The following is a 13,661-nucleotide window of genomic DNA, read 5'->3' as shown; positions in this document are numbered from 1 at the left end:
GGATCTTCTTGGAGCAAAAGTGGCCTTCAGCTGCAATACCGGCCTGCACAGAGTACACCTGCATTCATGATGTCCACCCATGTCCAACAATCTTTTACATTAATGAATCTAACTGAATAGATTTTCCATAGGTTTTTCACTACTGAAATATATAATTTTGCACAGACTTTATTTACCAATTATACTAGTATCATTAAAGATGCACCAAGAAGTTCTAATACACAATATTAATTTCTGCATAATCTTACTGAAAACAAGTTCCATGAAACTGTCTTGTGAACAGAAGAAACTATAAAAATACAGGAGAGAAACATATTTAAATGTTTTATAGTATATGATTTAATAATGTATTTTAATTTAAAATGTACTCATATTAGTCATGCCAATCCTATTAATAAATGAGTTTATTTACTAATCAATAGTTTCTGTACACATTTTACTTGGACAGTAAATTCTCCTTTCTTATCCACCAAAAAATACATATATAAAAAAAAACAAAAAAATTTTTGGTATACCTCAAAATTATTATCTAGTTTAATCCATCCATGGTCTCTGGATACTTGGTATTTTTTATACGACTGTTCCAGCAACATTATCTGCTTTTGACTAAAAGGCTTCCATTTCTGTTTTGGTTTCATCTCCCAAACAACACCAGAACTAAAACAATTCACAAAGAAAATTAAATTAGGAGTACATATTAGATTTGCCAGAATTGTTATTCAACTTTAAATTATTGCAATTATCAATCTCCAATGAAAATTATATTTACGCAAGAGACTTTTTTTAAACACCAAAATATACCTGTGGTAGAAAAGTACATGAGGAAAAGGGGTAGGGGAAAAAGTTATTCTATCATACACTGACATCAATCAATCAAAGGACTCACAAACTTTTTTGGTAAGGAGCCATATAGTAAATATTTTAGGCTTTGTGGCTGAGATAAAATTGAGGTTATTATTTAAGTGCTTAGATAACAAGAGAGAGAAAAAAAACTTCCACAAATTTTTCTAATTGATGAAATTCAAAATATAAAAACAATTGAGTATACATTTTAAAAACACAAGTTTATTAATGAGAAAAAAGATTTTTAAATTTTTTATTACTTGTTTTTCATTAAAGTATAATTGCCATAAAACATATTAATTGAAATAAAACATAAAAAATAATTTAATATTTGAGTATATTGTAAAATGATCATCACAATAAATCTAGTTACTATCTGTCACCATATGTACTTGCAAAAAAATTTTTTTTACATTTGTTTCTCAGGGGTGACAACTTAATGCTTCACTTAATTAGGGCTCAAAGTCAGTATTCATAGAGGCTAATTCTTTAGTCACTTCAAACTCAGCACTGGCTACTTGACTGTACAGTAACAGCAGTATTAGAAGTATCTAGTGACTCAAGAGCCAAAGAAAACGAGTCAAAATCATTTGTCTTATTTTTAGTTGACTACTGATGTTGTTGTAAAAGTCCTTAGTTGTTCAAGCAACTGTTCTCCCAAAATGACTAATGGTCCTAAGCTTATTTACTCTGGACACATTTCTTCAGGGTTACATTCAGATAATTCAATTAATTAACTTACCACTAATAAAAGGCATTCCTTGCATGGCTAACAAATGAGTCATTCAGAAACTAACTTTGTTGCACCCTCATTTTTGGTTTTTTATTTTTGTGAAGAAATTATGCTAAGAGATAAATCAGTCAGTCAGAGAAAGACAAAAACCAAATGATTCATCTGTGGAGTTTAAGAAACAAAACAGATGAATATGGGGGAAGGGGAAAGAAAAGAGAGGGAAGCAAATCTTAAGAGACTCTTAAGGAGAGAGAACAAACTGAGGGCTGCTGGAAGGAGGTGGGTAGAGGGATGGGCTAGATGGGTGATGGGTATTAGGGAGGGCACTTGTAATGAGCACTGGGGGCTATATGTAAGTGATGAATCACTAAATTCTACTCCTGAAACCAATATTATACTGTATGTTAACTAACTAGAATTTAAATAAAAACTTGAAATCAAAAATACATACACACACACATACATACACATATACATAAATGAAATTTTGCTGTGATGAGATATTTTGTCTTAAATTTTCTAATCTTTCTGGCCATTCCTTTCCTGTGAGGTAGGCATATTGTGATATGTGCTTATTTGGAAATGTCAATATATCGTATATTCTTTTAGCACAGGTATAGGCTCATTACACAATAAAATAATGCTTTGCCATTTCATTCAATAACTCTGCCCTGTAAGAGAGACATTCAAAGTCCACTTTTCTCTACTTCTTTTGACATGGTGAGCATGCATTAGTAATAAAAAATAAGTAAAAGTTGCAGTATAGCTATACGTGTGGCACTCATACACTCTCAAGTTATTTGTCCTTTGTTGTGTGCTAAGCAGTAGCACAAAAGCAGCCACAGACATGTAAAAGAATAAGCCAGGCTGCGTTCTAATAAACTTTACTTAAGGGCAACAAACTTTGAATTTCATATCATTTTCATTCTGTTACAAAATACTATTTTCCTTTCAAATTTTTCTAACCTAAATTGTAAAAAATTCTTGACCAAGGTCTGTAAAAAAAATAAATAAAAATAAAAACAAGCCACCAGCTAGATTTAGCTGATAGGCCATACTTGGTTGATCCCTGATTACAGAATTTTGCATAATGATAAAATAAAGCCCCATATTATTCCAGCTTACATAGCTTGTTGGTATTAATCAACGATACCGTTAACAATGTCCTCACTGTATCATGTATTAGAGAACACCAATTGATGAAAGTAATGAATAAAGTATCTACTATAAATTATATAAATCCAACACTGATTCATTATAAAAACTCTTCAACAAATTAGGAAGAGAGGAGAACTTCCTCAACTTGATAAGGAACATCAACAAAAAACCTACAGTTAACATCATACTTAATGGTGAGAAACTAGATGCTTTCTTGCCAAGATCAGAAACAAATCAAGGATGTCTACTCTCACCACTCCTTCCTATTCAACACTGGGAAATCCTAGATAATGCAATTAAGTCAAGAAAATAAAAGGTACACAGATTAGGAAAGATGGTGAAACAAAGCTGCCTTTGTTCTCAGATGACATGTCTATGTAGAAAATCCCAAAGATGCAACCAAAAAATTCCTGCAACTAATGTTTCAAGATACAGAGTTAATATACAAAAGTCAGTTGTTTTCTTATATACTTGCAATGAATAATTGAAATTTGAAATTAAAAACACAATAACCTTTACAATGGCAACAAAGAAATGAAACACTTAGATATAAACAGAATCTAACAAATTTGTGCGAAGCCTGTAGACTCATGTATGAGGAAGACAACAAAAGTTTGATGAAAGAGACTGAAGATCTGAATAAATAAAAGGATCTCTGTACATGGCTATGAAGATTCAATAATGTCAAGACATCGGTTCTTTCCATGTTGATCTATAAATGCAATCCCAACCAGTGTCCCAGCTAACTGAGAAACTAATTCTAAAGTTTATATGGAAAGGCAAAAGACTCAGAACAGCCAATACAATATAGAAGAAGAAAAAAGCTGGAGGATGGAGACTACATGACCTCAAGATTACCACAAAACTACAGACCTCAAGACAGTGTGGTATGGGTGAAAGAACTGACAAACAGATCAAGAAAACAGACGGTCCAGAAATAGACCCTAACACAGATAGTAGGCTAATTTTTGAAAAGGAACAAAAACAATTCAATGGAAAAAGGACAATCTTTTCAACAGTGACAGAACTGGATATCCACATGCGAAAGAAAGAAAGAAAGAAAGAAAGAAAGAAAGAAAGAAAGAAAGAAAGAAAGAAAGAAAGAAAGAAAGAAATCTAGCCACAGAGCTTACACATTTCACAAAAACTAACTGAAAATGTATACAAACCTAAACATCAAACACAAAACTATAAAATCCAGAAAATAACATAGGAGAAAATGTAAGTAACTTTGCACTTGGTGATGACTTTTAAGATACAACACCAAAAGCGCAACTCATGAACCAAAGAATTCATGTTGGATCTCCTTCCTATGAAAGACAGTGTTAAAAGAATGAAAAGACAGGCAGAAACTGGAAGAAAATATCTGCAAAACACGTATATGATAAAAGGCTGGCATGTAAAATATATGAGGAACTCTTAAAATTCAATGGTAAGGCCATGAAAAATTACAAAATGGGAAAAAGACCTGAATTTCACCACAGAAGATATTCTGATGGCAAATAAGCATTTGAAAATGCTCAACAGCATATGTAATTAGCAAATTGCAAATTAAAATAACAATGACATATCACTACATCCTATAAGAATGGCCAAAATCCAGAACACTGACAACAAATACTGGCATGGGTGTGGAACAATGAATGCTCATTCATTCATTCATTCCTGGTGGAAATGCAAAATGGCGCAGCCAGTTTGCAAGACAATTTGGCAACTGCTTACAAAACTAAACTAATCCTACCAAATAATCTAGCAATCACGCTTCTTGATACTTAACCCAAATGACTTAAAAACTTATGTCTACACAAAAAACTACCTATGAATGTTTATAGCAGCTTCATTCATAAATGCCAGAAGTTGGAAGCTACGAAGATGTCTTTCAACAGGTGAATAAACTGTGGTACACCCAAACATGGGATATTATTCAGTGATTTAAAAAAATGAGTTATCGAGCCACAAAAAGACATGAAGAAACCTAAAAAAAATGTCGCTAAGTGAAAGAGGCCTATCTGAAAAGCCTACATAACCGTATGATTCCAGTGATAATGACATTCTGGAAGAGGCAAAAACTTCAGAGACAGTAAAAAGACCAGTGATTTCCAGAGGTTCAGGGGATGAATAGGCAGAAAGAGAGAAAGGGATGAATAGGCAGTTACAGGAGATTTTTACAGTAGTGAAACTATTCTATATGACACTGTAATGACAGATATGTGTTACTCATTTGCCAAAACCCATAGAATTATAACACAAAGAGCAAACTCTAACTTAAACAATACCAACACTGGACTTTAAGTAATAATAACAATAATAATAATAATAATAATAATAATGTATTAACATTAGTTTATCAATAGTAAAAAATGTACCACACTATTTCAAGATGTTAATAATAGGGGGAAAATGCAGGGTATACAGGAACTCTGTATAGTCAATTTTTCTGTACACCTAAAACTGTTCAAAAGAATAAAAGTCTATTGATTAAAATTACATAACTGATTTACTTTTCCTCAGTACATATCTCTGTTGAATGTGTATTAAATGTATAGTGTATCATAACAAAGATAATCAAGTTCTTTTCGGTGAATTTTTAAAAGTCCTGATAAAGGCCAATCTGATACAATATAATAGTATATATAATATTAAAGTAAAAATAAGTTAATCAAAGAACAGCAGAGTGGAAAAACTGAATTTATACAACTTAAAAATGATTTTTATATTAGGTTAAAAATACTATACGATACTGAAATGTATAACCAAGAGAATACATTACTCAAACATATACAAATATAGTAATATTATATTAGCGGCATGTATACCATTTATAGAATCCTTTATCTGTCAGGTGTTGTGTAAAGTACATTATATACATGACCTCTTAATTTTTACTTAGTTTTTATTTTTACTTCACTAAACACATGATTATTGATAAGTGCTATGAGGGTTATACATGGTAACATGTTAACCATTCCACCCAACAGCCTCCAAGAAAAGAAGGAGTCTTTTACCAAAGTCCATGCAATTAAAAAAAAAAACTAAATAAATTCGAATATTTTTCCTATACAGATACAAGCAGAGTCAGAGAAAATAACTAGTTCCATCACTATTAAAAAGGTCTAAGTAACCGCCCATTAAAGATTATGTACCCATGTCAAAGACTGCCTTCTCTGTGAACGTTTTTTCCGGTTTATCTGACCCATTGTTGTTGGTTTCCCTAACCCATGCCAGTATAGTAGGAGCAAAGACATTATCTTAGTCATCTTTCTATATTAGGGCATTTTCAACTAGCAGTGAAAAAAACTGTTCAAAAGTTATGCTGAAAGAATATATAGTATATCCAAATACAGAATATATTTATTCTCATTAAGCTTGACACTATGAGCTCAATGCTTCTGAAAGACTTCTGATGCCTTATCTTCCTTCTTCCCTACCTGGTTATCCCAATATATGAAACTTCCTGCTTGTTTTCATTGTTAACCAGTGAAAGCCCAAGACTGTGGAGAGAAAAGGTTATTTCATGATCGGCCTGCTCCATTTCTTCTGCCTGCAGTGCTTTGGAAACCAAGGCAACATCATCAGTGAAAAGCAACACTCGCTGACGCCCATCCAGGAATGATACCCAGTGTATCTGGATATTTGCATCATATGGAAACTGTCCACATTCATCCTGGGGAAAAATAGATTTAATATTAAACTCATAAGCAGCAAGTTGTCATTACATAAAGTTAAACTACAGTCACATTTAGAAAAGTTTGACAAGTATGTCTATAAATTGAAAACCATCAAAATGACATAAATTAAAGTTAAAACCTATTTTAAAACCTATTTTAAAACATAACTCACTGACTTTTTCAAACAATAACAAACATTAATAGGGCTTAATTTTTTTTTGTACCCTAGGTTTGACTGCTCAAAGGGCACTTGGCAGGAACAAGAGTTTCCTACAATGGCACTGGTGCGATAAGCTGCTTACTTGTCTCCAAGATGGTTCCTATATTTATTAGAATAGTAACCTCAGATAAAACTAACCTACTTATTTTTATGTTTTAATAACTTATAACACTGCAAATATTTATAACAGTGATTATATAAATAGTGACTACATAAATAGTGATTATATAAATCACACTATTCAACAATAAAACTATGGTTTGTACTCATACTTTTTCACAAAGCCTTCTTGGCTGAGGGTCTCACCATGGCCCTTAAAAATATAAGATTTGATTTGGTCAGTGTTTTCAGAGACTTAAATAATTATTCCCCTTCATTCTGGACTTAATATAAATATAACAGTCATTTCAACAAGCGTGACAAGTACCTACTATGTGCTTTCCATCTCATGCTTTCTTGGAAAAAAAATGCAAATGGATAAAGGATTTACCAAAAGCATAGGTATAGATGAGTTCTGTTGCTGTTTAAAATCAAGTACTTTTTAAAAACTCAACTATAGTTGACACAGGATGTTTCATTAGTTTTAAGCGTACAAAATAATGTTCAACAGCTTCTATACGTTATCCTATGTTCACCACAAGAATAGCTACTATCTGTCACCATTCAACACTACTGAAATACCAATGACTATATTCCCTATGCTGTACCTGTCAGCCCTGTGACTTATGGAAGTCTGTACCTCCCACTCCCCTTCACCCATTTCACCCACTGCTCCCTGCCTACCTCAACCTCTGGCAAGCACCAGTTTGTTCTCTATATTGATGGGTCTGTTTCTGTTTTTTTGTTTGTTTACTTTTTAATTAGGTTTATTTGTTTTTCAGAAAGAGAGCATGAGTGGGAGAGGGGCAGAGACAGAAAGAGACAGAGAATCTAAAGCAGGCTCCAGGCTCCGAGCTGTCAGCACAGAGCCCAATGCAGGGCTTGAACCCAAGAACCATGAGATCATGACCTGAGCCGAAGTAGGACGCTTAACCGACTGAGCAACCCAGGCGTCCTTGTTTGTTTTTTAGATTCCAATGTAAGTGAAATCACATGGTTGTTTTGTCCTTCTCTGTCTGACTTACTTCACATAGCATAATATCCTCAAGGTTTTTCCATGTTATTACTAATGACAAGAACTCATTATTTTTAAGGCTGAGCAATACTCTATGATATATATACATATATGTATGTATATCACATTCTGTTCTTTTAAATCTCTCAGTGGGGGGCATCCAAGTGGCTCAGTAGTTAAGTGTCTGCTTCAGCTCAGGTCATGATCTCACTGTTCTGGAGATCCAGCCCTGATCTAGCCCAACACAGGGCTGCAGAGCTGGATGGAGCCTGCTTGGGATTCTCTCTCTCTCTGCCACTCCCCTGCTCATATGCACGTGAGCGTGTTCTCTCTCCCTCAAAATAAATAAACTTAAAAAAATTTTTAAACATTTAAAAAAAACTTTCAGTGGACTCAAGCCAGGAGAGTTAAGAATAGGTAAATATGCGGGTATTATTTTATATAAAATAATTCTATATATAAAAATAACCTTATGTATATCAAAGATTTTATATACATATAAAATAATGCCTGGCAGATTTAGAGCAATAATTCTTGGCAAATATACAACATATATTTTCAGCGTTTAAAACTACCTGTTATATCATTATATAATGGCATCATCCAAGCCAAATGACAGGATAAGGACAAGACATTTACTGATGTACACAGGCTATTTGCATATCTTGGCTACTATAAATACTGTCGCAATAAACAGGGGTGCATATACCTTTTCAAATTATTGTTTTATTTTCTTTGTGTAAATACTCAGAAGTGGAAAAATTGGATCCTGTGGTACTTCCATTTTTAGTTTTTTGAGGAACCTCCATACTGTTTTCCCAGTGGCTGCACTAATTTATATTCCCAACAACAGTGCATAAGTGTTCTTTTTTCTCCACATCCTCGCCAACATACTGCTTTTTAAAAATTTATTGCTTTTAACATAGGTCAAAGTAGCCTACTCAGTTTTTAAAATTCTAATATGCAATCAAATTTTGCAAATGTTCCTTAAGTACCTATTAAGAAGGTGAATTCTCTCTGTAAAGTACAAAATTTGGTATGTGTCTTGGTTCAATCTTAGTTATTATGGAAATACTCTCTAATCATATTTAGTTTTCATCTATTTGGTCTGTTAAGAATTAAATGAGGTGTGTTAAAATATCCTCTGGTAATTGTGTTTTGGTCGACTTCCAGCATTTTAAGTTTTATATTTTTGATATGATGTTATTCTTTGCAGGAAAGTTTATGGCTATCATGCCTTTTTTGTCATAACATCATATTCTATTTAAAGGTTTCTGCTTTGAATTATAGTTGTTCAGAAATTAATACCAACAACTTCACTTTCTTTTTACTTCTGTCTGCCTGCTGTATCTTTACTGCCTCTTTATGCTTGTAACTTACACTTCCTTAGCTTTCCCTCCCTTACTCTAAAGGTAAAATTTTCTTTATGTTCTTTTTCTCATTTTAAAATTCTTTTATCAATGATTTTAGATCTAAAAATTGACAAGTTTTTTTTAAAAAACAAAATCTTTAATCTATGTTTCTCTAATTAAAATGTAAGATTAAATGATGTATTTATAGAATGAGCAAAATATATTCTGCTTCCCGACTCTGCTTTCACTTCATTTTGTTGTCTCTTTTTATTTCACCATTCATTCTTCTATTTCATAGCTGCCATCACTTTATAACTTAACTGAGGATGTGAGGAAATTTTCTTGTGGTCCTCTTACAGTAAAAAATTTTTCAGAGGTATAATGACCTCTGATTCTACAGAATAATGCTACATTTTTCTCCCAAACTATTTTTTTCATAAACCCCATGTTGTTGTTGTTGTTGTTTCCTTTTCATTCATACTTAATAAGGAAAGATCTGTTCAGACCTAAGGTTTAACCAATAATGTGTAGATTTCCTTTGAACTCCCTCTTCACGTCCACTGGGGCCTGAGCAGATCTCCCTTCCCAAATGAACCTAGCAGACCCGGGAATGAGCAAGTGCCTTGCTTCCAACTCAATTTCCAGAATCTGGCAGATTATGTGCTATTTTTCCTACGGCCTGGTTCTCTAACACCAAACAGAAGAGAAACATTAAAAACTACAACCCCTGTATACACCATTCCCAGATGCTTTCTGAATGTGCCTCAGTATACAAACCTGAATATCCTCCTCCAGAAGGTCCTTCCCATGTTCTCTCTAGTGTCCATACACTACCTTGGGGCATTGCAGTTGCTGAGCAGCATTAAATGTGAGGAGAGGGGAAGTAATACCAGCAAAGCACAGAAATCTCTGGCAAAGCTCCCACGCCTCTGAGCCAGGGAGCTAAGAGTATCAGGGAAGTGAAGCCTCGGTACCACTCATAAAACTTTTGTTTTGCTCTTATAAAAAGTAAAGCACAAGCAACCAGTAGAGCTCCATCAAATTGTCATGATGGAAATTATTGCAAGAATCTAGTAACAGAGGAACTATCATTCTGATATTTCAAAAGTGGGTAAGTCTTTATCTCTTTTGTGGGTATTTCAGAGGAATTATGGGAGAGGATAATCCAGTCACTGTTGGCCAATTACCATTTTAAAGCAAAAGTCAAGAAAGCTTTTTTAACAAATGGCATTATCAGACAAAAGAGCAGGACACTGTTATGAACTTTTCATGATAGAACATATTACTACAGAAACTAGATGATCTATATCACTAATGCAGGAGCCAATTCTTACATTAGAGAAAGGCTGGTATATGAATTAAGAGCTTCCCAAAGTCTAAGACTCTCAGAATAACATATATGATTAAATTAGTTGCCTAAATACTGTTTCAATAAATATTTCATTAAATTTTTCATACAGGATAATTTGCATACTGTCAGATTCCTATGGCCTTGGGGCGACTCGGTGGCTCAGTCAGTTAGGTGTCCCACTCTTGGTTTCAGCTCAGGTCATGAGCTCACAGTTGTGAGAATGAGCCCCACGTTAGGCTCCACGCTGAGTGTGGAGCCTGGTTGGGACTCTCTCTCTCCTTATCTCTCTGCCCCTCCCTGGCTCACTTTCTCTCAAAATAAATATACATTAAAAAATAAAACTAAAAAAAAAAACATGGCCTTGATTGGGAAAACATGCCTAAAAACTTCATAGCCAACAGTGGTAAGCATATGTTCAAAATGAAATTGTTTTCACCTAGCTTTAAAGTTGCTTTCTTTAAAGCTTAAATGTATATTAGTAACTGAAAGAAACCAATTTGAGAAAGCTTAAATGTATATTATTAACTGAAGGAAACCAATACTATATCATTCCAACTATATTACATTCTGGAAAAGGCAAAACTATGGACACAATAAAGTGATGAGTGCTTGCCAGGTGGGAAGGGTGAGTGGACTGGCAGGCCACAGCAGATTTTTAGGGCAGAGAAAATACTCTATATGATAGTATAATACTGGATATATGTCATCACATAATTGTTCAAACCCACAGAATGTACAAGAGAGAACCGTAACATAAACTAAGGACTCTGGATGATTATGGTATGTCAGTGTAAATTCATTTTTGGTAAATTATCAACTATTTTGATGAGTGGTGTTGATAAAGGGTGAGGCTCTGTATGTGTGGAGTCAGGGTATATGGAAAGTAATATGTATATCTCTCTCACTGTTGTAAAATTCAAACTGCTCTAAAAAATAAAGTCTTAAAAATTTTTTTAAAATAAAGTTGCTTTCTTTAAAAAAAAAAAGGCACATTAGAGGGTACTTGAATGGTCTTTACCAGGCAAGATGAAGCAGGACTATTTTTTACATTGTAAACACATTATTTTGACTAATCTAAAATATTGGTATGAACTACTTGCAATCTAAAGTCCAAAAGCAACTTATTTTGATAATGCTTCCAGGGGCGCCTGGGTGGCTCAGTCTGACTTCGACTCAGGGCATGATCTCACTGTTCGTGGGCTCGAGCCCCGTGTCGGGCTCGGTGCTGACAGCTCGGAGCCTGGACCCTGCCTCAAATTCTGTGTCTCCCTCTCACTCTGCTCCTCCCCCACTCATGCTCTGTGTCTCTCTCTCAAAAATAAATAAACATTAAAAAAAATTTTTTTTTAAAAAAGGAAAATACTTCCATCTGATCTTTCATTCAGTAAGGGCAAAGAGGACTGTGTGAAGCTAGCTTGCCTGCTTCCTTTGCCATCAGGCAGCTCATACAGCACCCATTCACATCAAATGATACCTTTAACAGACTGTGCTCCCCAGTATTTGCTGCATACGTCCATGTAAGCTGTCTGGTACCAGTAGGATCCGCCCAGGCAAAGAGTCGAGCTTGTCCTGGCAGCAAGTGCACTTCTTCCTGTGAGCCACTGAAACACAACGGACAGAGGGAAGATTAAAATATCCAAGCCTTGAGATACCCAGACCTGTGATTTACAGAGAGGGGACTGGCAGAAAAATCTTATAAAATCACCTTTGTTAATCAACAGAACCCTGCGTAACAATAAGTAACCTAAAATGTCCAACAAACGAATGGTTTCAAAGCTTGAGGGAATGGAATTTGCCTTTCTGAAGCTGCAGTACCCTCCAAATTGATCCAGGCAATATAACAGCAATGGAATTCATTAAGGTAGACAGATTGGTACATCTGAGTCCACCTGTAGAAAAAAGCTATAAATAGTAAGTTCTTTGGCAGCAGCAGAACTCCACTCAGTGCTTAAATTTAAGTTTTTTAATCACACACAATTAGATAACAAACATGAGTCTCAGGAAAAAAGAAATTAGGTCCATACTGTTGCTACTCAAAGTGATCTGTGGATAAGCAGCATCAACATCAACTGGAGCTTCCTGAAAGTGCAAAATCCTGGGCCCCCCCTAAAACCTGCTAAATCAGAATCTGTACTTTAACAATGTTTAAGAAGTATTAGTCCCTATTACAAAAAACTTTCCAGAGAACTAAAAAGAAAAAAAAAATTAACCCAATTAGGTTTCAACCCCATTCTGTGCTTTTAGATCTCTCAGTGAGGGGTGGGAGTGAGTAGCTCAGTAGTTAAGGGTCAGGTTCTTGGTTTTAGTTCAGGTCATGATCTCACTGTTCTGGAGATCCAGCCCTGATCCAGCCCCGCACAGGGCTGTAGAGCTCAATGGAGCCTGCTTGGGATTCTCTCTTTCTCTCTCCCTCTCTCTGCCCCTCTCCTGCTTGTGTGCACATGCATGTGTTTTAAAATTTTTTTTTAAATTAAAAAAATTCTCTCAGTGGATTCAAGCCAGAAGACTTAAAAATAGGTAAATCTGGGGGCGCTTGGGTGGCTCAGTGAGTTAAGCGTCAGCTGAGGTCATGATCTCACGGTTCATGACTTCAAGCCCCGCTTCGGACTCTGTGCTGACAGCTCAGAGCCTGGAGCCTGCTTCAGATTTTGTGTCTCCCTCTCTCTCTGCCCCTGCCCTGCTGACTCTCTGTCTCTCTCAAAAAGTGAATAAACATTAAAAAAAAATATTAAAAAAAAAGAATACGTAAGTCTGCAAGGCATTATTTTATATAAAATAATTCTCTATATAAAAATAACCTTATGTATATACAAGATTTTATACATATATAAAATAATGCCTTGCAGATTTATAGCAATAATTCCTGGCAAATATACAACATACATTGTCAGGGTGTAAAACTATCTGTTAAATCATTATATAACGGCATCATCCAAACCAAATGACAGGACAAGCAAGAACAACAAAATTCCTATCATCCCACACTTATATTCAACACCACTATCTACTTATTGTCCTCTCATTTAATCTACCACCTCTATTGGGAACAAAAGCAAACAAACAACAACAACAAAGCATTACCAGATTACAAAAGAATAATAATGCTCAAAGAGGTTCACAGTTCCTCATATGCAATTCTGAAATTGTAAAAGCTCTTATCAGTTTGGTGTCAAAAGTCATTTGGCTAAAAAAATGGCTCTGAATTGATGCGAGACTATTAAT

General features: G+C 34.7%; 1 protein-coding gene across 5 annotated transcripts in view; it reads right to left on the bottom strand.

The window, feature by feature from the left end:
• Window positions 1-13,661, bottom strand: part of VPS13C (vacuolar protein sorting 13 homolog C) — a 195,257-nt gene that overhangs the window by 29,756 nt on the left and 151,840 nt on the right. For all 5 annotated transcript variants that reach the window (XR_008417070.1, XR_008417071.1, XR_008417072.1 and 2 more), the window contains 3 exons: window positions 11,914-12,040; window positions 6,163-6,398; window positions 516-657 (listed from right to left, as the gene is read on the bottom strand). Coding sequence is in view for 2 of the 5 variants with exons in the window: in XM_053889012.1 (XP_053744987.1) it covers window positions 516-657; window positions 6,163-6,398; window positions 11,914-12,040 (505 nt within the window). In the remaining 3 variants the exon portion in view is untranslated. The remainder of the gene's footprint in view (window positions 1-515; window positions 658-6,162; window positions 6,399-11,913; window positions 12,041-13,661) is intronic.

The sequence above is a fragment of the Panthera pardus genome, unplaced genomic scaffold (genome assembly GCF_024362965.1).
Source record: "Panthera pardus isolate Hobbes unplaced genomic scaffold, ASM2436296v1 HiC_scaffold_24, whole genome shotgun sequence".
NCBI lineage: Eukaryota > Metazoa > Chordata > Mammalia > Carnivora > Felidae > Panthera > Panthera pardus.
The sequence above is the reverse complement of the archived record's forward strand: the minus strand, read 5'-3'. Positions and strand labels throughout refer to the sequence as shown.